The 27,966-nt window shown below is 38.7% G+C and overlaps 1 protein-coding gene across 1 annotated transcript; it reads right to left on the reverse strand.

Moving 5' to 3' along the window:
• Positions 1-13,004: 13,004 nt before the first annotated feature.
• LOC119805903 (putative zinc finger protein 826) lies at positions 13,005-26,874 on the reverse strand. Its single transcript, XM_038317667.2, has 4 exons — positions 26,848-26,874; positions 20,722-20,848; positions 19,044-19,342; positions 13,005-13,154 (listed from the first exon to the last, which is right to left on the reverse strand). Exons 1-4 carry the CDS (start codon positions 26,872-26,874, stop codon positions 13,005-13,007), a joined length of 603 nt encoding a protein of 200 aa, XP_038173595.2.
• Positions 26,875-27,966: the final 1,092 nt, after the last annotated feature.

Raw genomic sequence — 27,966 nt, forward strand, 5'->3', positions numbered from 1 at the left:
AATCACACTGAGTTGTAGAGGGGCAAGTACACTCACCTAGCAGGTATGCCAGCCTGGGGTTTAATCCCCAGGATTAAGGTTGGTTTATAATAATTCAGTTATTCGTATTTTATGTGCATTGGTGGCTTGGCTGCCTGTATGTCTGTATGAGGGAGTCAGATGCTCTGGAACTGGATTTACAGGCAGGTGTGAGGTGCTGGAAATTGAACTTTGGTTCTCTGGAAGAGCAGCCAGCACATTTAACCACTGAGGAACCTCTCCAGTGTCCCCAGTATTAAATTTTTAAAAAGAAACTCCTCTTACAAATTCTTTGGCTTTGTGAACAAAGAAATGTTAAGCCTTTATCTGCTTCCGCCAGGTAGGTTTCATAATATTTGTTTGGTATTTGTTTATCTATATTGTCAAAAAAATCTAATTCCCTTGAGCACAAGTTCTAACTATAAATGTCTCTGTCTTCCTGTCTGTTACATAGCCCAGTCTGGTCTCCTTCAGTCGCAGACTCTGGGTTTCTACATAGTCTTCTTGCATTCTTATTCTTTTGGCTGGTGGAGGATTTTTTTTTTTTGCTTGTTTTTTAGACAGGGACTCACTCTGCAGTCATGGCTGTACCACAACTCCTGATTTCCCCTAGGCTGGCCTTGAAATTGAGGTTGCCTGTCTTCCCCAGCCTGCCAAGGGCCTGAGGCTGTAGCTGCAATGCACCACATCCAGGTTTTCTCATCTTCAGTGCTGAAAATCACATCTGTGCTGTGTGTGCGTCTCTGCCTGTGGGCACACTTGAGCCCTCACACATCAAGTGGAGATCAGAGGACAATTTGTGGAAACCGGTTCTCTTCTCCCCTGTGGGGCCCAGACATTGAGTTTAGGTCACCAGGCTTAGTGGCAAGCACCTTTACACTGAGCCACTTCAATGGCCCTAGCCTTTCTCTTCTTAATTTCACATATCTGGCAGGTAGGTGCCAGACAACTGTCTGTTGAGAGAAGAGGAGAAGAAAATAGCAAACACTGGGAAGATTTTGGAGAAATGTACTTACACGTGATTTGCTTAAGCCAAATATAGGTCCTTGACCACTGGGGCAGTTGGGGCTCCAATTACAAACAGCAGAAGCTAACTCAAGTAAATTAAACCAACAACAAAATCAAACAAGTTTAAAAAAAACCCAAGTCCGATACTAAGCCATTTCCCTCTCCCGAACCACCCTCAAATTAGCCGTTGCATGGCATTTACGTTGATTCAGTCAGTGCAAGGGCTGGCAGTCAAACCTCAGCAAACAGCAGCAGCACCAAACGTGGTCCCCTCCTTTTGTTGCAATGATCTTCTGCCTTCAACATGGAGACTGACACTTCCTCCTTCAGGTGCAAGAGGCCGCAGCGAGCCCCATGGCAACCTGCACCACACAGAAAGAAATTCTTATCCACCTTCCCTTCTCCCTGTCTAGCTCCAGATTTGAAGTCCCACTTATTGGCAGAGCTCATGACTTGTGCTTGTACCCTCAGACGGGGGAAGTGTGTGAGAGCCTCAAGGTTCCCTGGGAGATGCCGCATCTCTTATTAGGGCTGAAACAGTGAAAGTTCCCTAGATGTTAGGAATTTTCCAAATGTAGGCAGGTAATTCAGAAGGTGGGCAGGCAGGAAAACTAGACGAGCGATTGATGCCTTCTTCTCTCATGTCCTGCTCAAGCTGTGTTTTGGTGTGATGTCCCCAGGGCTCTCATCCTGACCGTTTCATTTAACTCTTACTGCGTGGGTCAAGTGTGACCCCAGAAAGCACTGTGCTAACTAATAACACCTTCTATAAAGCAAGCTTCAGATGAAGACTTTCAAACAACTCTAGATGCTACCTATGTTTAAGGAGGAAAAGAGTACTTGGTCGTCCCCAAGCCACACAGCATCATCCGATTGCAAGGCCAGGTCTCCCTGCTCTTAGAGTCCCTAGGTTCCAAGGGGACACTGCTGACAGGCTGCTGTCTTAGCAGGCACAAAGTCACATTCTGTGCCCCCTCCCCTTTCCTCTCTCCCAGTGCTGGGAACTGAGGCTAAGAAAGGCCTGATGTTTGCTAGGCAAGTACTCTATCAATACCCACACCCATCCCCAATCTTAGTACATTCTGGTAGCATCCACTAAATAGAAGATACTCCACTAATGACCAGGAATAGGTCAGATGGAATAAAGCAAGAGCTGGTTCTGGAAGTTTCCCTCTTTCATGAGGTCTGACTCCAGGAATCATTTTCAGGTGGAATAGATCTATTCATTGCCAGCTGTAGAAGGGGAACTTTGAATTTAGTAATTTTCTTTTATTAGGCCCTCGCCTTTCCTATGTGTCAACTGTTATCAATATTCTTTCAAGTATTATTTAGTCATCCAATTGATATTTTTCAACTCTTTCTGAAGACTAAACGTGGAGGCGGTGATGAGGAGGAGGATGCAATTCTTACCCGGGGAATGTCCATTCTAGTGGAGGAGGTGAATAATCATCAAATAAATCTTAATTTGTGGCTCTGAAAAGAGTGGAAAAGGAAATGCCACGAGATGCTATAAAAAAGCAGGTCTGACCTACTCAAGAGACAGGGCAGCCTCTTGAAGACATAGGGCTGGAGCTAGGCTATGAAAAAAGGGAAGAGTTAGGCCCAGAGGAGACTAGGTTATGGTTTATTTTGTGGGGCTTTTTAAATTTTGTTTTTCAAGACAGGGTTACATAGTATAAAAATCTTGACTATCCTGAAACTCACTTTGTAGATTAAACTGGTCTTTAAATCACAGAAATCTTCCTACCTTTGCCTCCCAAGTACTGGGAACAAAGATGTGTACAACCACCTTCCAAACCAGTTAATATCTGTTTAATATCTGCCATCACCTTATTAGAGGAGCAGCAGGTGACAATTGAAGTTCACAGCCCACCAGAAAGAGAATTCCTGATTCAACAATCTTGTATAAGCCAAGTCCCTAAATGAGGGATCCCAGGTCTTTTTTTTCTTTTGTGTCTTTACATGTTTGCTGCTGCTATCTTTTCTGGTATCTGGCTTGGTGTGACTGGGTGTAGGGAGATCACCACTGCTTGTAATGTAGTGTGTTTTGCTCATGGAAACATCCCATTCTATTGGATTACCATGAAGATGATTTCTTCTTTTGTTGTACTGTCTAATTGAAAATAATGTTAGTTTAAATAGTTTTGATGAAAAAATATAAGTGTCACATAGCTATAATACATTAGTTTCTGTGAGGACATGTACAAAGTGTGACACAGGGACATAATTAAGAAAAACAATTAAGTCCCAGTTAGCCCAACAAGTTTAAATTCTTTTAACCTTAATATTGGTAGATTTTTCACATGTTTCAACATAGCTAAAACAAAGCTATAAGAATAATTTAAACTTAAGATTAAGATGTTTTCTCAAAGATTTTTGAGGTGAAATTCTCAGGAAGACAATCTAAAGTTTTAAAAAGGCACAGAGTTCAGGGAGGAACTCTTGAAGGTGAGGGAGCAAGTACAAAGTAGCCCAATTTTTATTAGCTGACCTGCCTTTCTTGTTAGGACTGGTTGATTACCAAAGGTGATGATTAATTCCTTATACCAATTTTACTCTAAATCTCCTGATATAAAATAATCTACTAATGAATGGGTATGCACCCTAAAGATTTAAATAATGCAATAACAACAATTTAGAGAGAAAGATTTAAATTAGAGTTAACAGATGGTTTTTCATATATAAAAGTTTAGATTAGTTATTCTTTTTTTTGAGACAGGGTTTCTCTGTAGTTTTGGATCCTATCCTGGAACTAGCTCTTGTAGACCAATATAGGACCCATGGGTCTACCCCTATTCCCGGGTTTCATCTTGAGGACAGTGTCCGGCCAACCAGCTAAACATCCTATTTGTTCCTGTGCTACTTCTGTATCACCAGCTGGTTAGCTTTAGGGCCATTTTTTTACTCCACCTTGGGCATGGTATTTTCCCACCTGCCTGGGGGATATCTCATTGTGCAGCAGCTAGGTATTTAAGGTTTTTCCTAAGTTTGAATACATGGCATTTGGCTGATCTCCTTATCTAAAGATCTAGGTCTCTTGTGTGCTCTTTCAGTTCCAGGCCCTTGGCTGGCTCATAATTTGTACAGTGGCATGTGAACTGTACTGAGAGAGTAATTCAGGCATTACAGACCAGGCTGACCTCGAACTAACAGAATTCCACCTGCCTCTGTCCCCAAGTTCTGGGATTAAAGGTGGGCACCACACTGCCCAGTTGATTAGATATTCTTTGAAAATTCCTTAAAAGATTCCTTTCAAAAAAGTAATAAAGTAATTGCTGCTTTCTTTGTAACTTCAAAGTGTAGCCTGTCAGTAAGAGCCCTGACTGAAAAGAATACCTTGCGTGACTACATGGTTGAACTTTAACAAGTTGATTGGGTATGAATGTATGAGGGTCCTTGGGATAATTTGTTTTTCACCTGTAAAATGTGAAATGTTTAGGCATGTAAGGAAGATTTAAAAAAAAAACATATTTTTGACTGTATTCATTACAATCATTCACTGAAAAACACAATGTCACCACATTGCGCTTTGCATGTTGTTTGAAAAACTTGTTGGGTTACAGAATCTGTACAAAATGAATACAGTAGAAAGAGTGTGGAAGAACAGAGAATAGAGACTAGAGAAGGAAACCATCACTAGAAAGTGTGAGTACCTTTTCCCCTAACATACCTCAGATAGAAAAGTCTAGTACATGCCAACTCTTTGAATTTCCCTTTGAGCTCTGCTGCTGGAGGCTGTCCCACAAGTAATCAATAAATAACTTTGTATCCAAAAATCTGTACCCAGAAATTTTCAGTTTTCCAGTGTTTCAGCTTCCAGTGAAAAGCCATATGATTATTATTTCAGGGCACCCTGGTTTATTATTTGCTGTTCATGGCAAAGGATAAATACAATTCAGAATCATTACTACACTGAACATAGTAAAATGCCTTTTAGACTTGTAAAAACAGCTTAGTCAGGAAATTGACTGCAGCCAAGTTTGCGCTTGATAACAAGGCAGTAACATGACTTCCTCAAGATAACCAGAAACAGCATTAAAACAGGCACACTGCCAAAAAAAAACCCTGCTCTCCACTACCAAATCTTCATTCTTTATTCCTGTCAGGGACCATTTTCCTAAGGATAGATTTGTCAGGGACCATCCTCCTTACAGGGATAGCAGAGGTCATTGCCCTAAGGATGTTTACGGAGATCCCACCCCTCATCCCAAACTATCTTGAGAGCTATCCGTTAACCGAACCCACCCCTTACTCCAATGCTAATAGATCACATGCTTCGGCTTACACCAGGTGCTGGCTGATGACCTTCAGTTACCCCGGCAGAGTTCCTGCCTACCTCTACCTCCACCCCATTCAAGGGTATATAAGCTGTAACTTTCACCCCAATAAATGGAGACCTTGACAATAGAATCTTGCTTGGTCTCCTTCCTCTTCTTCAGCCCATGTCTTGCAGGTTAGCGCCCCTTCAGAGGACCCTGAATAGCTGACCCTGCCGGCGGGGTTACATATTCCAATGTAAAGATAGAATTCTAACTTCCTGTGATTTTCTTTATTGGCAGTCAGTTAGCCAGCATTAAGTGTCCAGGCAAAAGTACATCATTAAAGGCTTTCATAGATATTCAAGGGCATAGAAATACTACATACTACATTCATAAGACTGTTGATTGATAGTCACTCAAATAGATAGAAAATAAGTATACTCTGGTTTTACCTCATTTGCAAATAAGAGAAGAGATTGGCCTAAAGTAACCGTGCTCTGAAAGATTCCTAAATCTTCATACTCAACTTTACCTCAATTTATAGATGACTTTAGTTCATGAGATTTACTACTTATATTTTATTCTCCAAGATAGCATGAAAAATAATTAAATATCTGCCCACATCACAGAGAAGACAATCCATCTTTTTCTGGGGCCTCCAGACTTACACTACCAATGACCAGAGTGGTAGAGAGGCATCAAGAACCAGATTTGATAATTTAGAGCTTCAATATCTCTTATCAAGGTTTATTTTGGGGGTAAACCCCACTAAACCATTCAGCGTTCAAAAAGACTTGATATAGCAGTGGGAAATCTGACTAATAGGATCTGAGCACAAAAAATAAATAAATAAACTCACATACATCCTTTATCATATACTGTTTATTCTTTGTATGGCCACTCTATTACCCATGCTGTTCATACTTCTTTGCTTGCTGTTCCCAGCCACCATGAGGTTTCCAGCCTATATAAGCCATACAGACATTAACAGTCATCTCTACATGCACTACAGAATCATAAAAAACAGGTAGGAAGGACCTGACAAAGCAGCAATGCAGGAAAAGTGACACCACACAAGAAGGGCCAGTAACCATAGGGAAATACCTGACATTTCAAAGTATTGGATAGGATCAGTAGACATCCATAAACCTTGGACTCTCCCACTCCCTTCACCCCAGTCTCTATTGTGATCATCAGCTTTGATGACACCCAGACCTGTTTGCCAGCAAGGGTGGACAGGCTATCTTACTAACTTTTTGGAATTCCTACATGGTCTATTAGCAAAGGAAATTATGGGGTATTAATTTAATGTAGACTTGACTATTAAACATAGAGTGAATGTTATTGCTCAAAAGCCCCATGGCATTTTTTGAATGAGAAAAGGTAATTTGGTGTCCATATACTGCTTGGGTACTTTGGTGTGAATAACTTTTTGAAGGGGAGAAATGCCATGATTTCACAAGATTTCTACAGAATTGACAATGACTATCCAAAACACAAGTGTTCCCAAAGCTCTGCAATCAGGTTCTCCATATGGAGTGTATATTCCTGTGAATCGGCCTATAGGTCTCTCAGGTGTGCATTCATTGTATAATACTTGTGGCTCCAGCATCTCTACTTCCTTTGTTTAATAAAAACAGCATGTGTATATTTCTCTGGGTAATGAATAATAATTTTAAAATTAATGCCAAATAAGTCTATTGATGGCAACTTGAGAACTAGTTTGGCCATCTTGCAAGAGGAGTTTTATAGGATTTTAGAATATCTCTCATCTATGGTAAAACACAGCACTAATGTAAAAATTCACAGTTATTATGACATGATGTAGTTAAGTGCTTCTAAATGTTGTAGAATTGAGTAAAAGAAAAGATTGTCAGTTTAGAAGGCTAGTTTTTTCTATTAGTCATTGATTATTACATTGTACTTTGATGGAGAATTGTTAGTTAGAGATTACCTGGTATGCATCTGTGGGACCATGGTTGCAGTTTAAATAGACCTGATAAGTAAATTTGTTATTAAGGCAGAAATAACCATTTTATCTACAATAGGGCATTATCAACTATCTCAAAACATACATAGCTAGATTTTCATAGCAGAACAGTTGTCAGAAATACATTAAGAAAGTGTCTGATAAATTATACATTACAGGCTCATAGGCAGAATATAGACATTAGTGATAGAATATTTTTAAAGGCAGTCTAGTCTCTGGGGTACAGAGTTTTACACAGTAAAAGGTGACATAGGATGTGAAGTTCTCTCATAGTCGCTTCCTGCTGCTAAGGGGAGACATTGTAGGTCTTGTTTGAAGGCTGGAACACAGTGGAAACCCATGGAGACCAGGGAAGAGCAGGCTGCCTCAGACTCTGTGAGGCCTGCAGCAGCCTTGGAGCAGTCTGTGTCAGGAGAATGCAATAGGGATTTCTTGGGTGAGAGCTGCAGAGAGAGCTGGAGGGCAAGGTGCACAGCTGTGGCAAGGAAGCTGCCTAGCAATCTCTAACTCCTTAAATGATTATAAATCTGGTGGAATAAATACATGTTAATGGAAGAACATGAAGTTAAGGAATCTCAAAGAAGAAACTTTATCTCTTAGGTGCACACTTGAAATTTTTAAGTGCACAGTTTTGGCAGATTAGAAAAAGGCAAACCAGGCCAGGGAGACAGGGATAGTTCCTCTCCCTCACAAGAATTGGGCAGGTGGAAAAACAAATTCTAAACAAATAATACTTAGATGAATTTATTTTTACTTGTGACAGTGTTGCTGGATCTAAGTTGATCTTTTGAAGCTCATAAGAATCATTCCTAAGAGGCAAAAATGTTAGATCTATCAGGATATTACTATTTGTGGTGTGTATTCAAATGAATTCTGTGGAAGAAGCAAAGAGACAGCTATTCTGTAGCTATATTTTATCTATTCCTATAAGGTAAATAGCACTTAATAAGAAGACAACTATACAGTTGAAGAAATAGGTCCGTAGTGTTAGAATGAAAAAAATGTTTAGAGTGAAATGAAGACTGTAGGTTTTAAATTTAAAGAGTGAGCAGCAGCAGGTTTTTTTTTTTTTAATTCTTGGCTGGTTGGTTGGGAGGGCCTGGGACTGTAGGAGTGGCAGGTTGCTGATATCTGAACAAGCTAGGAGAGACAGGGAAAGAGCAGGGGGGCAGAAGAGACAGCTGTGTGGGAAAGTAAAAACAGTTAGACAGAAGCAGAGAGTAAATAAGCAATATAAAGTAAGATTTTTTTCATTATCTTGAATGTCTCCAATTGGTGGGAAAATCCTGTAGAGTTTTTACAAGTCATCGGAGAGAGCACCCTCTCAGGAATTTGGTCTTGGATAGGTTAGTAGGAACTCTCTGTAAGTAGCCATGTATTTTTTGTAAACATAACTGGAGCAGGATAGCCTTACCCAGAAAGAGAAAAAGACAGGTTTTAGTGTAGCAAGAGGAAGAAAAGCTGTAGGAATAGTTTATGCAATGTTGAAAAATCATCATATGGGTTTTTAAAGCAGCTGAAATGGTCTCTCCACAGAGCCTAAAGCTGGGGGCCTGTTAGTGAAACTTGCTTTGTCATTTAAATGAGAAGCACCAGGGGTAGGTACCTTGGCTGCCTACAAGACACTTTTAGGGTTTAAAGTACAAGTTTGATCATTTCGCTTTCAGCAAGTTACAGTACAGAAAACTGTACAGAGCAGGCAGGGATCTGAACTCCATCCACTTAAGGTCTATTGACCTGTCAGCAGTACATTCATTCACTGTGCAGTGTTTGTGGCTCCAACATCCTCTCCTTGTTTCAACTGCTTAGAGCAAAATGTGTAAACATCTGATTTAAACCACCCCTATTGGTTGCTAATCTTTGGCAAAAGTGCTCTTGGACCAAGGGACAGATGTTTCCCCTTGTTGTTTCATAGTTTGCCTTGTTACCCTATACCCTATGCCTACTGGGGTAAAAACCAGTTCAGTAAAAGGCAGACTTACCTTGCTCCTAATTTTTACTGATTATAAACCCATTAACTTGTCATGTAATCACTGAAGAATATAGTGTAGCACATAAGTTGTCCTCCTAGATTTCAGTGATGATTTAATTTCTCCCTTAATTTAAACCTCAACACTCACTATCCACAGCCACCTAGAGCCATAAAGTAAGCTGGCAGCTACTGCTTTGTGTGTAAAATTCCTTATCTGTTTTTTATGGCCCTGAAGGAATTCCAGTCCTGGACTCTGCTAGGGATGGAGAACTGAGGATTTTAAGTGTGTAACAACTGAAATTCTTTGCAGCATGAGAGAACAAGGAAGACAGAACAATAAGGAGACATACATGCTTAGGAAAAATTGCCAGTTAGTGGATGCATTTTTTACTCTTAAAGATTTCCTTCATGAGTTGTAAAGCCTTAGCTGTTTCCTAATGGGATCTGAGGGGCTAGTACCCCCCAAAACCCTATTTGCTGCCCTTACTGTGATCAGTAATTTTTCTCATAATGGTGACTCCAGAAACTGACTGCCTTCCCTGTTCCCCCCACCCCACTGACTACATGACTCAAATGGTTAATTTTAAATTCAGTGGTGGTACAGTCATTTAACATAAGAATTTATTTGGATTACTGAACAGGACAGGAAGGTCATTGACCAGAAGACTAAATGATTGGGATTAAGGCTACCTGAGCAACATAAGAGAGCTTGTCTCAGAAATACTTTTCTAAAAGGCTACACAGACACCTGTTCTAAAATTATTATGCATTCTCAGGGATAAAGCATATTAAACACTTCAAAGACAGACAAAAAAATCTGGTTAATAGCAGCATGCAGTCAGCTCTGGCTAACGCTAGAAGAGGAGGCAGTCTAGAACAGACTTCGCATTCCACATATGCCGTCATCCTTTTTCTTCTCTTAGTTCATGTCCCAAGTTATACGTTGAACAATATAAATAGTGACAGGAGCCTGCAAATCTATCTTTTAGATCATACATTGTTATCTGCACTGAAGAGAAGCACTACGACATTTCAAAGATGTACCATTGCCACAATCCTCACACATATGAAAGGCAAATAACACAAAAACGGGAAAATCAAGGCAAAGTCACCAATCCCCACTGTGAATGCTGTTATTAAATGAACAGGGTTGCTGAGCTCTTCAAATGTTAGAATAAGACTGCCTTTTCCTCTGAGAGGGCTAGCTAGATTTTAAAGTCACAGTTGCTTCCTTGCAGATCCAGAAGGAGTTCAGAATAACCAGACCTGCCCTCTGTCTGTCTCAGGGCTTTATTATGTATTTGGTATGTGGGTGTTTGCCTGCCATTTTCTGTGCACAGTACCTAAGAGGCCATAAGAGAGCATCAGATCCCTTGGGACTGGGGTTACAGGAGATGGTTAGCTACCATGATTTCTTGCAATGGATCCTTTTCCTCTTTCACAACAGACAGTGCTCTTAGCTGCTAAGCTGTCTCTACAAATGCTTTTTTATTTAAAATTTATTTTCATACATTTTACTTAAAACATATTATGTCACTTTCACCCTTCTTTGTTCTCTCTTCACTTTTTCATAAATTATTTCTTTCCAATTTTCTCCTTATTAAGCATGTATGACTAAGTGTGTACAAATACATGTATAAAACCTGCTGAGGCCATTTCTGTTGGTTGTTTATATATAGATCCAGGGCTGAACATGTGCCATTGAATACTCATCCCTGCCTGAATGAAATTCTCCCACTTAATTGAAAACTCCAGTCGTTAAAGAACAAAATGATCTGACCCCACAGTGACCTAGGCTTCCTTAGGTAGGAAACATTTATGAAAATTAGGAAACCCTTGGTGCAAATACCTCATCAGACACTTGCTGGTGTAATTAATGACTCTGAAGTTCTAGCCCTGCAGTGAACACTCTGAACACTGATCTCAGCCAATCACAGTCTTCCTTGGAACTATGGGCCTCCCTCCACACCCTATTCACCATTCTCATCTCAGATAACTTAAAAATCCTGAAGTTCCTGCTTCTACTTTCTTAGTACCATGACTACATGTCTGTGCCACCATGTTTGACTTAGATTGCTCCAGCTTCAATTATTCAGGCATAAAAAGATGGGATGAGTAAAAAGACCATTAACTACATTATAATAGCACTTATCGCTTATAAACTGGGTTTAACTATCTTTAGAATAAATTCAGAACTATGTGCTAGTCAATTGACAAGTTATAAGAGACTCAATGATAAAAAAAACTTTGTTTTTAATAGTTGGAAGACTGTAGACTTTAAGGAAGGATAGTATTTGATGGGAGCCATCCTGTGACAAGAATTAGGACTTCTTTTTAAGTACCAGAATTTCTAGAAAATCATCACGTCATTTGAAGTCACCACCATTCAAGTCTCCTAACTGAAAGTTTTACAGTCATCAGGAGAGCAGATTATGATCACATTCAGAAAAGTTATTCTTCATGCCTGCAAGTTCCCTTTCCCTCCTTACAGGAGGCACAAACTCCAGGAGGGTTCCATCTGCCCTGTGTCCTTATGGTATCCCATTGCTGACTATTTAACAACTTTGGGCTAAACTCAGGTTTGTGGTTTCATCAAGGGTCTGTCACTTTAAAGACACTTGTATTTTCAGTTTTTCTCCTGAAAATCTTTTCTACTCTTCCATTGTTTTATGGAGATTTGGGCTCAACATCTTTGTGCATATTTCTAAGTCAGGTTCTGATGCTGTCCATTTTGTATTTCTTTTGGGTCATAAGGCATGAGGGAAAGATGAACTCATGATCACCCATTCACACCTCACTGCTATGCCATGTTCACTAGGCTGAATAGATGGCTCAGCAGCTGCCGACACTGGTTGTTTATCCACAGGGCCTGACTTTGTTTCCAAGAAACCACAAAACAGATCACAATTCTCTTTAACTCCAGTTAAAGGGGATCACGTTCCCTCTTATGGCCTCCACTTTTACCTCCACTTTTGCACTCAGTATATACTATGACAAACTCACGTCATCAGACAGCAGAAACAAACTTTATGTACTGAGAAATATTATGGTATTTACTGGGGTTGAGGAAATGTTATAAACAAGTGGTTAGTCCTAATGATAACACATTCTACAAAAAAAGGAAAAACAAAAGAAGAGATATCAGTTTATCATTTTCAATTAAAAATAGGTTTTATTATTTAAATTGTTTTTCCTCTATTCTTCAATGAAAACATGTTAACAAACTGAAAAAAAGGTAACATTTTCGTGGTAGAATGTTTCAATTAATCAGGATGCTGACTTAGTGGGAAATGTGTGTGGTGTGCAAGTCTGGAAACCGAATTTTGATCACCATACATATGAAGAGAGCAAAAAGTCCACCCCAAAAAGTCTTATGGTCTTCACATAATTGTCAGGCCTAAAGTTCCATAATATTACCACACATACATAGAACAGAAACTTTTTTCAAATAAATCTTAATGATGTTACATTACCTTGCATCTCTGGCTAATTCCCTTAGAAGGAAGCACTTTATGATGAAGTGACAAATGGGTAACTAATGGGGACAGGAAGATGCATAGAACTTCAAATAATGTATACCTATCCACAGGACATCAAGCTATACTGTGAAATATTCAGTTGATTACTGATTATCCTACATTTTACATCTCTACCAGTTTGATGAAAATGATGCTGTCCAGTTTTTTCTGCTCTCATGGAAGCTCAAGTAGGGCAGGTGGAGAGATGCAGGAGGCTGGGGCGGAAAATGTTGAGGAGCTCACATCCAGTGCCACCACAACAGCTGAGAAGCTTGTACCCAGCCAGCTTTGCCACCGCCGCCACAAGCAATGCTTCCTCTTTCCTGAGCAGGAGGCACCTGCCTCCCTCTGCCGACTGTCTTGTGTGGCCTCTGAACAGCCAGGGACATCTGCAGAACATACAGTCTGATTTACCTTTCAGCATTTTGCTCTAAAACCAGATTTCAGATGGCCACGTGAGCACTGCTACGCCCCGCTGCGATATTTTTTGTAGGTGGCCCATGACACCTACTAGCAGATGCACCTACTCCATCTAATTAAATGATAGGTGAGATTTGTTATCATAAATATAATTCATAATTTACTGATTAAAAAGGGCAGTATGTCAGAAAGCCTAACCGTTCAAGGTTTCAATAACCTCTTCACTTAACATCATGTGCAAGGTTTTACAAGATGTATATGATGTCCCCTCTACATCATTATTTTTATTTCTAAGGCTTAGTCTTGTCCTCAATATTTTTTTTTTAAAGATTTATTTATTTATTATGTATACAATATTCTGTCTGTGTGTATGCCTGCAGGCCAGAAGAGGGCACCAGAACCCATTACAGATGGCTGTGAGCCACCATGTGGTTGCTGGGAATTGAACTCAGGACCTCCGGAAGAGCAGGTAATGCTCTTAACCTCTGAGCCATCTCTCCAGCTCCTCAATATTTTTTTCTTAAAAATATGGTTTGACAATAGGACTAAGAATTAGGCGTTTTTAGAAATGGTGCAGTCTTTATAGACTGAATCCAGGCCTCGTAGGAAAGAAGTTGGGAACCTGAAGAAGGACACTACCACCTTAACTAACAATACTCAGTCAAGTGAGGTACTTTTAAATATGGTACAGATTAGAATGAAACTTCTTGAAAAGAAGGTTATACATCTAAATGAGAATACAAACACTTTGACTAGCGAAACTCAAATCAGGTACTTTTAAAAGTGGTACAGACTGGTAACAGACTTCTCAAAAAAGAGATTGTACGTATGAAGGAGGATATTAAGAATTTAACTAACAAGACTCAGTCAACTGAGATACTTTTGGAAATGATACAGAGTGACAGTCATTTATTTAAAGAGAGTTTCAGCACTCTGGAGAAGGAACAGCAAATAGGAAGACTCAGGCCATGTGTAGTCAATATTGTAGTGAATATGTGGGGTTGTGACCTATTTCAGCAATGGAAAACCCAGATTAACATTCCTACACCCCCAAAACTTATGTTTCTGAGGAAAATATTAGACAATATTACAGTTGATGGACACTGGCCATTCAGGCTGTACGAAAACACAAAGCAATTGATAAACCTTCAGATGATGTACCAAAAGCCCTGCCTTTAAAATGATTGACTGAGAAACCAATATTGGTTAAGTAGTGGCCCCTAGCTGAGGAAAAGTTGCAGGCTTTAGAACAGCTGGTAGAAGAACAACTATATGCTTGACATATAGAAGAATCTATCAGACATTAGAATTCTCCTGTATTTGTTGTTAAGATGAAACAGGGAAAATGGAGAATGGTGACAGGTCTTAGAGCTATCAACAAGGTTATTCAACCTATGGGCCCTCTGTGGTCTGGAATTCCTTTGCCCTCTCTGTTACCAAAGGGATGGCCTCTCATAGTTATTTATTTAAAGGATTGTTCTTCACTATACCTTTACAAGAAAAAGATAGAGGAAATTTTTCCTTTATAGTGCCTACTTATAATAATTCTCAACCCACTAGAAAATAGCAATGGACTGTCCTCCCACAGGGAATGCTCAGTAGCTCCACCCTGTGCCACTACTTTGTCAGCCAGCCACTAAAAATAATACATAAGCAACTTCCTTAGTGCATAATTTACGATTACATGGATGACATTTTGTTATCTGATTCAAATACAGATACTTTAGAAAGGATGTTTGATTCCAGGATAGGCTCCAAAGCCACAGAGAAACCCTGTCTCGAAAAACAAAAAAAAAAAAAAAAAAAAAAGAAAGGATGTTTGAAAAAGTAAATAAAGTCTTGCCTAAATGGGAATTGCAAATTGCTCCTGAAAAGATTCAAAGAGGCAAGTTTCTTAAATTATCTAGATTACGGAATAGGTTTACAGAAAATTAAAATACAGAAGGCACAAATTAGGAGAGACAAGTTGTGGACTCTTATTGACTTTTAAATATTATTAGGAGATATTTCCAGTCTATGACCAGCTGTTGGGATAACACCTGATCTAATAATTCATTTAAACAAAACACAATACATATACATTAAAATATATATCTATGAATATGTAGAGCTGGCTTTGAAGTTGGACGATGGCTCTGTACTTCTCTAAATCCAAGCATGTTATTAAAAGGAACATTCACAGTTTCTGTCTCATATCAGGAGCCATCTGGAATAAGACAGGAGAAAAAAAATTCTTCTCTCCATGTCTATTTTTTCTGTTATTCTTTATTGAATGTATGTCTCTATGAAAAATGTTTAAGTTTTCCTTGATGAAAATATGAGATATGAGACAGAAACTGTGAATGTTCTGATGTTTTACTACAGATCCTTTTCTTGAAGTAAACTTTGAAGTTTCCAGGAAGAAGATGGGGCCCCACGGCAACAATTCCACCTGGTTGAGATGACATCATGATACTGATAGCGCTACTATAAGACCAGATTTTGGGTAACAGCTGCTGACATGGTGCACTCTCTCATGACATTCTGGTCAGAACTCTAAATAAGAACTTTGGGAAAAATACTATTGACTACTTGGAAATCGTTTGCAACTATGCTAGACAGTAATCTGGAAACTTACCCATTACTTTACCTTTGCAGGATCTCATAAAGAGAACATCACCCCCATATCTATGGGAAGCAATTTTAGATAACGATACCCCCTCCCAAAAAAGTTGGTCCATAGGGATGTGAACACTGTTTAGTGGTTGCTGATTATTATATTAGATAGAGGGTTGGGGTGAAAACTAGGTTTCTTCCAAAAAACAGGGGGATAGTAAGAGTGGGTAATAGAGTGAATACTTGTGAGCTTTTCATGGATAACTTACATTGCTATAGTTTATATATATTGTTACAAGTTCAAATTATATTTGCTATTTTTGTTTACATTATTTGTACATCTAAGCAAAGTTATTCTGTCAGATTGTATATATGTATGTTCTTATCTCTGTTTAGAACATTTTTTTATATTGATACAACTTTTAGGATATATTTTGATATTGCATTACATCTCACTCCTACCTCTGATCAAGATACTTATAGATTGTTTACATTTTGAGGTCATTATCCTTATTTGTTACACATTTTTTACAGAGTATTTAATATTCTGACATTCATTTTAATCTTTAAGTTATACAGGTAATAATTATTATAGGTCAATAGTTGTTCATGTTTGTTGTACATACAGTCAGATCAATGAGGCTCTTTAGAGACATAGAGATTGTATTCTGTCCAGATAGGTAATCTTCAACCACTTCAAGGATCTGTGTAACACAGTATTTAAACAACTTAGGGTTCTGTTGACATGAGACATGATTGCTCCTGACAACACCAATCTGTTCCAGAGAGAATGTTGAGCAACAAAGACACTCCACTTGGAGCATATTTTCTTCTTGGCAAAACTGGCCTTTGGGCAAAGAACTGCTCATACCTCAACCACTGACAAAGTACATGATATCTGGAATGAATAAGCAGGACACAAGAAAAAAAGACTTCCAAATCTTGCCAAGATAGGGTAAAACGGTTTAAAAAAAATTCTGCCTCTGAAAATGGTCTGCCAGCTATGTTAGGACTTAGCCAAAGTTGGTTGCTTCAACATTACAAATGAGACTTTGGGTGATTGCTCAGAAAGCCAATTGTCTCCATCATATAGTGCTCACTTTGGAAGCTGCTTGATTGGACTTCTTGCCTGCTCAAGTAATATTATTACCCTCTCAGACCTTCAATGGGGTTGAAGATTAGATAGCCGTAGTTACCTTCCTCAAGAGTTAGCCAAACTTATTTCTGATGCAAGATTTAGACCCCTTGAGATAGACTGTATATTAAAATATTTGTCATGTGTTCCTTGTGTAATATTGCTTTTGTTGTTTGTAATTTTATTTTATTTTTTTTTAAATATTTATTTATTATGTATACAATACTCTGTCTGTGTGTATGCCTGCAGGCCAGAAGAGGGCACCAGACCCCATTACAGATGGTTGTGAGCCACCATGTGGTTGCTGGGAATTGAACTCAGGACCTTTGGAAGAGCAGGCAGTGCTCTTAACCTCTGAGCCATCTCTCCAGCACCTGTTGTTTGTAATTTTATACTTGGTATCTGTTATTATTGTATAAAATAGTATTGGATTTGGATCAATCTGGTTTAGACAAACTGGTGAGGTGATGGGGAAAACTTTGTTAACCAATCATCTTAAAGAAGTAGAACCTAGTTAAGCTGTGGCTTCTTGGAGAAAAGCTGGGGTGGACCAGGTGCTCGCTCACTGGATGATTCCTGTGGGACACAGTAGAACTTGAAATTTCCATTCTTGTTGCGAGCTTCCCCTTATAGTAAGTAAAAATATAATTGTTTATCTTTAAGCTATCCTGGTTATATCCCAAATTGACGTATTTCTACAGATAAGCATATTTATATAATTGAAGAAAAGTGAGAAATCAAAAAGGGTTACCTTTTCATTGAATTCACGGGACTTCTGTCTATATAATTTTGCAGGTGCAAACAAAATAGAGACTTCATAATGCTTGAACAGATTTGACATTTGTAGACTTGTTTTCTTCCCAGTCTCATGTAAGTAAATGTGTATTGCCTGGAAATATTTTCAAAACATTTATACTCACATTACCTTCAGTATGAATCTTCTCAAGTCTTCAGATTACTGTAATATGTAACAGACCTTTTATCCACTAAAAGTTTACTCTTGTATAAAGATTACCAAGAAGAGGAAAACTTTACCATGCTGATTGCACCCAAAGGGTTTGACAGGCTGGAGTGTGGTGGCACACCCCTTTAATCCAGCACTTGGGAGAGAGAAACAGACAAATCTCTGTGAGTTAAAGGCCAGCCTTGAGTATAGTGAGTTCCAGGACAGACTCCAATGCTACAGAGAAACCCCGTTTTGAAAAACCAAAAAAAAAAAAAGAATTTCTTTGCAGTATGATTTTTTTCTCAAAATTTTAAAGCCTGATGACACATACAAAGGCTCTGCCACATTGGCTAAACTTGTAGGGTTTCTATTCAGTATGTGTTCTTTGATGGATTTGTACACTTCTACGACATGCAAAGGAACTACATTGATTACATTCATATGGTTTCTCTCCAGTATGTTTTGCTTTATGTGTTTGGAGATTACTGACATATGAAAAGGCTTTACCACACTGATTACATTCATAGGGTTTCTATCCTGTATGGATTCTTTTATGTGTTTTTAGACTACTGAGTTGTGAAAAGGCTTTACCACACTGATTACATTCAAAGGGTTTCTCTCCTGTATGGATTCTTTTATGTGTTTTTAGACTACTGAGTTGTGAAAAGGCTTTATCACATTGATTACATTCATAGGGTTTCTCTCCAGTATGTGTTCTTTTGTGAAGTTGGAGACTACTGATATATGAAAAGGCTTTACCACATTGATTACATTCAAAGGGTTTCTCTCCAGTGTGTATTCTTTTGTGTATTCGGAGTTTACAGTGCTCCCAGAAAGCTTTATCACATTGATTACATTCAAAGGGCTTCTTTCCAGTATGTCTTCTTTTATGTCTGTGTAGCTCACCATGACTAGCAAAAGCTTTATCACATTGATTACATTGATAAGGTTTCTCTCCAGTATGTATCCTTTGATGTACACGAAGATTACTGTTCTGTGAAAAGACTTTACCACATTGACTACATGTATAGGGTTTCTCTCCAGTATGTGTTCTTTTATGAATTTGGAGACTACATTGACGTGCAAAGACTTTACCACATTCATTACATTCATAGGGTTTCTCTTTAGTATGTGTTCTTTCATGTATTTGGAGTTTAGAGTGTCTTGAAAAAACTTTCTCACATTGATTACATTGATAAGGTTTCTCTCCAGTATGTGTCCTTTGATGTACTTGAAGACTACTGTTCTGTGAAAAGCTTTTACCACATTGATTACATCCATAGGGTTTCTCTCCAGTATGTGTTCTTCTAAGTATTTGGAGACAACTGGTACCTGCAAAGGCTTCATCATATTGAATAACATCATATGACTTCTCTGTAGAATGAATTTGTTCATGCCTTTGAAGATGACTGTAACATGCAAAGGCTTTATCACACTGAGAATATTCAGAGGGTTTCTCTCCATTATGGTTTCTTTCATACCTGCAAAGATAATTGAGACATGTAAAAGTTTTACCATGTACATTACACCGATGCATTTTAATATCTGTATGCATTAATTTTATAATTTCGTTTAATTGTAAAGAGGAATCAGATTTTAAGTTTTATATTCATGGTGCTCTCCCTTCAGTATGGATCTTTTGTGTCTTTGAAGAACCTTTTCTGGTAAGGGTTTTTTTTTTATAAATGACCCTCATTTATAGTATCATTTATATGAGATTTTTTTGCATATATGAATGGAATGAGACAAACTCACTTTTAAATAACCTTACATTCCTTTTGGATTCCTATGTTTTCCTGTAGTACAATACCTACCACAAGAAAGTGTACTAGGACAAACAAAAGTAAGTACACAGTCCAACACTCATAGGGCTTATCTTCAGTGTGAGTTTGCTGATGTCTTCCCAAGGAAGTTTGAAAACCAATTAAATATAATCTTATAGCACATTCAACAAATCTATCCAGTGTTGAAATACTAAATATCTTTCATATCTTCTCATTATTCTGAAAGAGATACAGTCCCTCTTTTAATTTTGGTAGCTGACTTGTGACATATGACATTCTTAATAAAGGAAGAAATAAATCATTGTACATTGAAATCACGCAGTTTGACTTTCTGTTCCTCAGAGACATGTGGTATAGGAATTAAGGTTTCTCCATAAGAGCCTTTTTTACTCTCATGAACCAACTCTTTCAGTAAGTTTGGCAAAGTCACAAGTACATGAGTAACACTGGCTTTACTACAGACTATTTATTTTTGGATAGTTTTAAACATATAGTTATTATCTATTCAATGTGTGCATGTGTGTTCCTGGTGCAATATCTGCGTGGCATGAAACTAAATGGATTGGCAGCTCTACAGCACAGTTATCATGGGGCTATGATTCAAATGCTGGTTTCAGTTATGGAATCATTTCCTTCTCTTCTGATGTTAGAGGAATGCCTTGAAAACACAAACCAGTTACCTCATATTGAGGCGTATGATTTTATGAGAAATTAATGATCACCAATATACTTAAGCTGTGTTTATTTATACTATTGTTTTTCTTTAAATTCTTCCGGACACATTAAATTTCATCAGAGACAAATATATACCAAATAAAAATTACCTTCCATGTTTTCTAGCACTTTGACAGTGCTCCTCAAAATTACGGTCTTCCCAACTGTAGCCTAAAATACAGTAATAGAAAGCAGATAATATATTAATGGATATTTTACAAAATTGAATATTTTAAGTGAACTATGCCTTAGTTATTTGGCTCATTCTTACTCTTGATCAAACACAAATATACAAAAGTACCAATAAATAATAAACAGTTGTTTCCTTATTTAAAAATGAGAAGGAAATTTCACAGTCATACCAATAGCAGTGAGGTTCCTGTATGTCTCCAGCATCACATCTTTGTAGAGACTCCTCTGGGAAGGATTCAGTAAAACCCACTCATCCTCAGTGAAGTCAATGTGCACATCCTCATAGGTCACTGAATTCTAGAAGAATCCAAACAACAGTAAAACAAAGTTTGGTCCTGACATTGGATACTTCTTTTAAAATGATATATTTGTATAATGCTGTTGCTTCCCACACTTCTTCCATGACATTACATTATAATGTAATCACCAGTCACTTTAGAAGGAAACTGAAGAGGAGGTTTTCATATGAGTCATTTCTTGGCCCTTTAAGTAGGATACAGCCTTGAGAAAGAAATGCCAATGAACAGACATACAGAGACAGACAAGCAAGCAGATCAATACTACTGAGAAAACATTACAGAAATAGTAAGAACAATGATTACCTAGAAAACAGATCGGAAAATTGGGTATATTGACTCTTGCCTTTAATCCCAGCAATCAATGTAAAAGTAGATAAATTCAATTGAGTTGGATGTCAGTCAAAGCCTATGCAAAGAGTTCCAAGTAAGCCAGAGTTACACATTAATGAAACCCAGTATCCATCCAAGTCATTCAAATAAAAAATGCAAAAAAACCACAAAACAAAAACAGAGGCTTTACTGAAGTTCTTACAAACAGTTTTGTACTCACTTTTTTTCTATATTCATCTTCCAGAACCTGAAGTGGCCCAGTTTAAATTGTTTTATAATAACATCTTAAAAATGGGAGTGAATGTTTAAACAGTTACACATGGACCAAAGAAAATATCAGCCCTGCAAATGATGATCAAAAATAACATAAGGAGATGGGTCAGCAATTAAGCGGTCTTACTCTCCTTGCGAGTGGGTACAATTGCCAGTACTAAAAAAGGACTTGTAATTATCTATTACTTCAAGTTCATAGGTTCTGAGGCCTCTTGTGACTACCATGAGGAACAGGCACACATGAGGTACATACCATAGTATATAGATACAGCCTCATATTCATTGAATGCATTCAAAAAAATAGAAACAGGTAGAAAGTCACACACCTGCAGTGCAATGATTCAGATGACAGAGGTATTAATTTCCTGAATACTATTCTCCTGGGAAAGAGAATGATAGCCTCCACCAAAACCTCAAATTTCAAGATGTAGGTGAAGTTCAGCATAGAAATTGCTTCAAACTGCCTGTTTTGTCATTTAGTGATACCATCTATAATGGTGGTGAAGTCATAATAGCAGCACGCACATAACCAGAAATGCATAAGTCTACGAACATGTAAATCCAATCCCCATATAGGAATTTCATCCAAAAGATTTCTCTTACTAAATGTTCCACAAATACAACAAAGAAGAGCACCTCAGAGAGACACGTGTTCAACCACTTCTTCTAATCTGGGACCTTTTCCTTTGATCAACTACATTCTGATCCTGATCCATAAATATTCATAGTCATCCCATGATAAAAAAAAAGAATTTAGTCTACAATGATTGTCATAGGCTAGAACATTTCTTTAAGTGTTTCAATGTGAAGTCTCTTATAAAAAATCTTGATATTGATTGACTTGGCCATAACCCAGCCCAATAAAGCCACACCTAATAGTGCTACTCCCTAGGAGATTAGGGGTCTAACTACAAGCAAATGACCAAAGTGGTTTATCTGAGTCTTAAGGTAGATAGATTCCAAATTATCTGAGGAACTGCCATAGTTCCTATACAGGTTTGCATTCCCAGCAGCAATGGAGGAATGTTCCTCTTACTCAACATCCTTTCCAGCATGAGTTGTCCCTTGAGTAATTGAATCTAGCTATTCTGACAGGTATAAGGTGAATTCTAAAAGAATTTTGTTAATGGCTAAGTATATTGAACATTTGGTTAAGTGTTTCTAAGACAGTTTAGTTTCATCAATTTAGAACTCCTTCTTTAAATCTGTACCACAATTTTATTTAATTAATTTATTTCTTGATGTGTTGCTTCTTGACTTCTTTTGCTTCTGAGCAAGTAAACTCAAACTACATAGACAAACATAATGTGTATGTACTCATTGTAAGTGGATATTAGCTGTTGAGTAAAGACTAATCACAGTACAATGCACAGACCCAGATAGGGTAAGTGACAAAGATGGCTGTAGCAGAGGGTGCATGGATCCCAAATAGGAAGATTAAATAGACTAGATTTTGTGGGTATACTCAGAGCAAGAACAGGAAGGATCATGGGAGTAAATGGAGGAATGGAGGGGACAACACAGCAGGAAATTACTAGAATAGGAAAGCTTTCAAGGGTTGATGTTGAAACAATGCAATAAAAACTTTCTGCAATCTTTGAGGGTGATTATAGTGAGGACTCCCTATAACTCAGAAATATGGAGCCTGTACTGGCCATCTTCTGTAATCACATATGGCTCCCAGTGGTGGGACTAGAAAACCAAGCCATCCACAAAATATTTGACACACACTTGTGTTTAATAATATATCAGGGAAATGGTGGCTCAAGATTTGTGTAGTGGATAACCAATGACTGGCCCAACTTGAGGCCCAAGGTGGCTAGGAAGAGCGCCTAGATGGGCAAGATCCAGAAGTTGGATGGTTCAGAGAACTAGGGTAGGAACAAATACAAGTAACTATAAAGAAAAAAAGTCAATGTAATGATACCTAATTCAATGACCAATAGCTCTCCAGGTCTCCAATTCTGTTCAGCTTTGTTGAGAGCAGCATTCTTCTTTTTCTTTGGCTGGTTCCATTCCCCATTAGTAGCTTTCCTTGGCAGGTAACCTGTGACCCTGGGATCTCTAACATCTTGGATAATTAAAGAATTCCAACCTTCCAATACTTAGATCCACTCAAGATCTTCTTTACTCTTCCATTGGCTTTGGGTCAATACACTGACTCTGCCCTCTGCAGTACACACATCTGGTCTTCTAGACTCTGGCTGGCTCAGTTCCACTGCCACTGCTGTTCTGGTGGTCATCTCACAGTGCTGGTCTCTCCAGACACTGGGGTCTTCGGTTGCAACTGGGTTTCACTTTCACCAGCGTTTCTCATAGAATCTCCTCAGGGTGCCACACCTCTTGGCATGCTCTTAGGAAACATTTCTCAGACATTTACACATCAGTGATGCTGGTCCCTTAATTATCACTGATTTCTTATTTCAAGTCAACTGGAATCAAGTACCCAGCAAAGCAAAATTTCGCTTAAATCCTTCTAATAACTTTCTCATCACAGCTGATACTCCAGCCCCAGTTAACCAGAAGCAGAGGATCTAAACATATTTCTCTACCCTTAAGACTTAAGCCAGAACCACAGGACCAAAGGTGTAAGGGTCTGCTGTTTCCTGGGGCTAGAACCTGGCCCCTGGTTTAATTACATATTTTCCAGCTTTCTTTTTTCACTGCCTAAGCTTGGCCATCCTGAAAATTGCTAGGAAGACCAGTATGGCCTTGAATTCACAGAGATAAGCTTTCCTTTCTTTTCTCCTGGTAGGATTGAAGGCTAATGTAAACACTACCTTATCACCACTTCCTTTATTATCTTTCTTAATCATTTTCTGTCCTTGAACAGCAAATTTAGCAGCATTCCACTTTTAAGGGCCCCTTTTCCCCGGGTATTTTTCCTTGCTCAATTGCTCCTTACGTTCTATATCTTCAGCAGAATTAACAGTAATATCCACATGACAGAGTCTATCCTAGACTCTATTGAGATTTCTTCAGCCAATGGAATTAACAAAAACATTTTACTTTTAGCCTTAAGCAGATTCTTTGATCAAAGGCAAAATGCAGTCATTTTCTACAACAAAATATCACAAGAATAATATCTAGGCAACATACTAAAATCCTAACTGAAACATCCTGAGCTGGCTCCCAATATTTCACATCATTATCAAGGTCATTGTCACCCTTGCTCCTCTTAGTACGGTCGAGTATGCAAATCTTAATGCATTTAAAGCTTTTTACAAGCCAAAGTCTCAAAGTCCATATTATTCCAAACAAAAGTATGGGCAGGCTTAGCACAGCAATACCTCAGTCCCTGGGACCAACTTCTGTTTTAGTTAGGATTTTATTGACATAAAGAGACACCTAGACCTTTCAAACTCTTTTTTTTTTTTTTTTTTTTTTTTGATTTTTCGAGACAGGGTTTCTCTGTGGCTTTGGAGCCTGTCCTGGAACTAGCTCTTGTAGACCAGGCTGGCCTTGAACTCAGAGATCCGCCTGCCTCTGCCTCTGCTGGGGTTAAAGGCGTGCGCCACCACCGCCCGGCCTCACACAGTCATTTAATTTAATTATATTGAAGGTGTAATCAAGAGCACAGCAAGGTCATTGATCTGGGATCAAGGCCACCTCTGTGAACATTAGAGATTTTGTCTCAGACACATTTTTCTAAAAGGGTGGAAGTGCAGCTGTTCTAGGTAAGTCTTTCTAGTGAGAAATCAGTACACACATTTATGAGCTTAATACAGAAATATCTCTGTAATGATAGTGTCCATTCATCTCTGGCAAATGATCAAAGAGGAGAGAGCCTAGAACAAATTTTGCAATCCATGTATGCTGACATCCTTCGGTTTCTTTTAGGTTCAAACTCCAGCTTACTCTTTGAAGAGTTAAATAGTGACAGAAAACTGCAAGTTTATCCAGTAAGGCAAATGGGAGACTTACACAGTAAAGATATTACCATAATTATTTCATAAGCAATATCAGTGACCTGAAACAGCAGGTCATACTATACTGACAAATCCTGAGGTGGAACTGCCAGAAAATGACAAAGATAGGAAAAGTAGAACAAAAAAAGGTAAAAACTGGGGCAGAGGACTCTTGCATATTCTATGTCTTATTCCAAGTAAGCTTCTTAAGAGGAATAACTTCCTGTCCACTATTTGCAGGAGGATATCAAAGGAAATAGGAGACTTCGATGAAATCGGCAGTAATTGTCATACAATGGACAAACTCAAGAGACAGTTACTCAAACTATGCAGAAAAATGGTCACACAGGATAACTCAAGAATATTATAGACTAAACCCACAGCAGCCTTGAAAATGATAACAGAGTTGGATTCTTAGGATATGAAGAACCTCTCCACAAATTCACTGGCTCCAGATCATTACCATCTCTCTCAAGCTTAAACTTAAAGCTGGTTTCAATAAAGGAGCTCTATTCTATTCTCCATAACACTGGGCCTTGGGAAAACTAAGGTCAAGACACTAGGCTGTTCCTGACTCTGGCAAGAATGTCCCTAGGTTTGACAAGGAGCTGTGTTCCTTCTCCATGAGTGAGAACCTAAATGAAAAGTCTTGCTTGATCATTCCCTTTTCACATAGCTGTCACCTAGTCTCTTATTGTGCACCAGGCAGGATTATAATTTCCTATAGAAGAAAACTGAGACTTTATGTCATACCATGCCCTAATGTGCACTGTGACCCTATAATGTCCCCTTGAGCTGCTTGTTAGAGGCCTGTTCTTTGATGTGGGGATTCGCCTAGTGGCTGTTTGTAAATCAGGGGTGTCTAATTTTTCATGGTTTACAGCCAAATGTTTTCACGATTCTGGTGAACAAATGTGTATCCTAGCATCCTAATCTCTAACAGGCCTAGTTAGCATACTACTTATCTTTGGGTTATTTTAGAGGCAGCCCCCCCCAGCTAATTATTTTCTAAGCATTGGTGAATCCTTTCTATCAACGATTTTAATCTTCTACTTCACACCTTAGTGGTAGAGCTGGATCGAAGACTGGAATGCCATTTACAAGCTCCCCAAAATTAACTAGAAATGCATTTTACACCAACATGTTATATGCAAAGCATAGAATTTCATAATTATACTAAAAAAAACTAGGCCTCTCAAGTTCGGCAACTTTCCTTCCATACGCATCAAAATCACGCACGTTGTTGTTGACTACGAGGATGTTTCTACCCAAAGCTCCATGCTCTAAATGCTTTTCACAGATGCAGCCCACAGAGGTAGTTATTCAGAGGCCAGCTCCTGGGTTTGAGAAGTTGGAAGGACCACATGGGCCCTGATTGTGACTGTGGCTTCAGGTTCCCACCCAGCCACAGAGAGGACCTGTCCCACCACCTCCTGTGGTTCGCCATCCTCTCCTCTCCAGATTGGGGCAGCAGCCCCTTGCTCACCATGTCGTGGCTTCCACGGTCACCCATGCTCTCCTCAGAGTTCCCTGCTGTGGCACTCACAGCACAGCATACAATCCTCTGGGGCCACTCTGCTTGAAAAGAAAGCCTGTGACATGGCGCCAGGAAGTGTCCTGCCTGATTTTGATTGACAGGTCAGCTTGGAGGCCCTGATTGGCTATTGAGACTTGAGTGACAAGAACACCGCCCTTAGGTTTACAGAGTACTTAAAGACACAGCACAAGTTTTCTCAGACTTGGCTTCCAACTCAGACCTAGACCTTTTACAGATTTGCAGAGATAAGAATTTAAATATCACATACCCCTGTCTCAAATAGCTGACCCCGCTATCTTCCTGTAGTCCACAACCACATTCCGTTCTGCCTCATTGACAGAAAGTATGCCCAGAATATTAAAACATACAGAATTTAGGAGGCAAAAGATAAAGTTTGTGGAGTTGGTTCAGGCTGACGTCAGGAGAACTTTTGTTACTTTTTACCTGGTTGTCACAGGCACTTCAGACATCCATGAGAGCAACCCAGGAATCAGATCAGAAACAAGATGATATATTTTCTCCAGCCAGAAGACCTGATGATAGCTTCCAATGCTTTGAGAGTGCTATTACTGCATATCACTGCATATCATGTCAAACTGTTGAAAAATGAATAACAATAAAAAGAATAGTCTACATGGGAAGCTGAATACTTAGAGAGAATGGGGCTAGGGAGGATGCTTTTATGAGCACTATTGTGAGCCAGCACATCTTCCTCAGTGGGCAGGTGAAAAAAATACTTGCATTATTCCACGTTCTCTACCTGAACAGGACAAGAAGAATAAAATTTTACGTTTTTCAAGATAGTAGGTTTATGAGAGTGCCTAAGAGACTGTGGTGCAGTTATTCCAACAATGGCTGTCTACCAAAGGAAAGCTAAAGAATTCAGTAGTCTTTTAATGCATGAGTCTGGATGTATCCACAGATTTTCAGTATACATAAGAATTCCAAAGAAGGAGGCCCTCTAAAGTTATTAAAGGAATGAATTTGATAGCCATAGCTATGCAAGAAAGCAAGTAGAGAGATGTTTTTCTTCTTCAATATATCTATATAAGTGGACTTCAACCAGGA

This window comes from Arvicola amphibius, unplaced genomic scaffold (assembly GCF_903992535.2).
Source record: "Arvicola amphibius unplaced genomic scaffold, mArvAmp1.2, whole genome shotgun sequence".
Classification (NCBI taxonomy): domain Eukaryota; kingdom Metazoa; phylum Chordata; class Mammalia; order Rodentia; family Cricetidae; genus Arvicola; species Arvicola amphibius.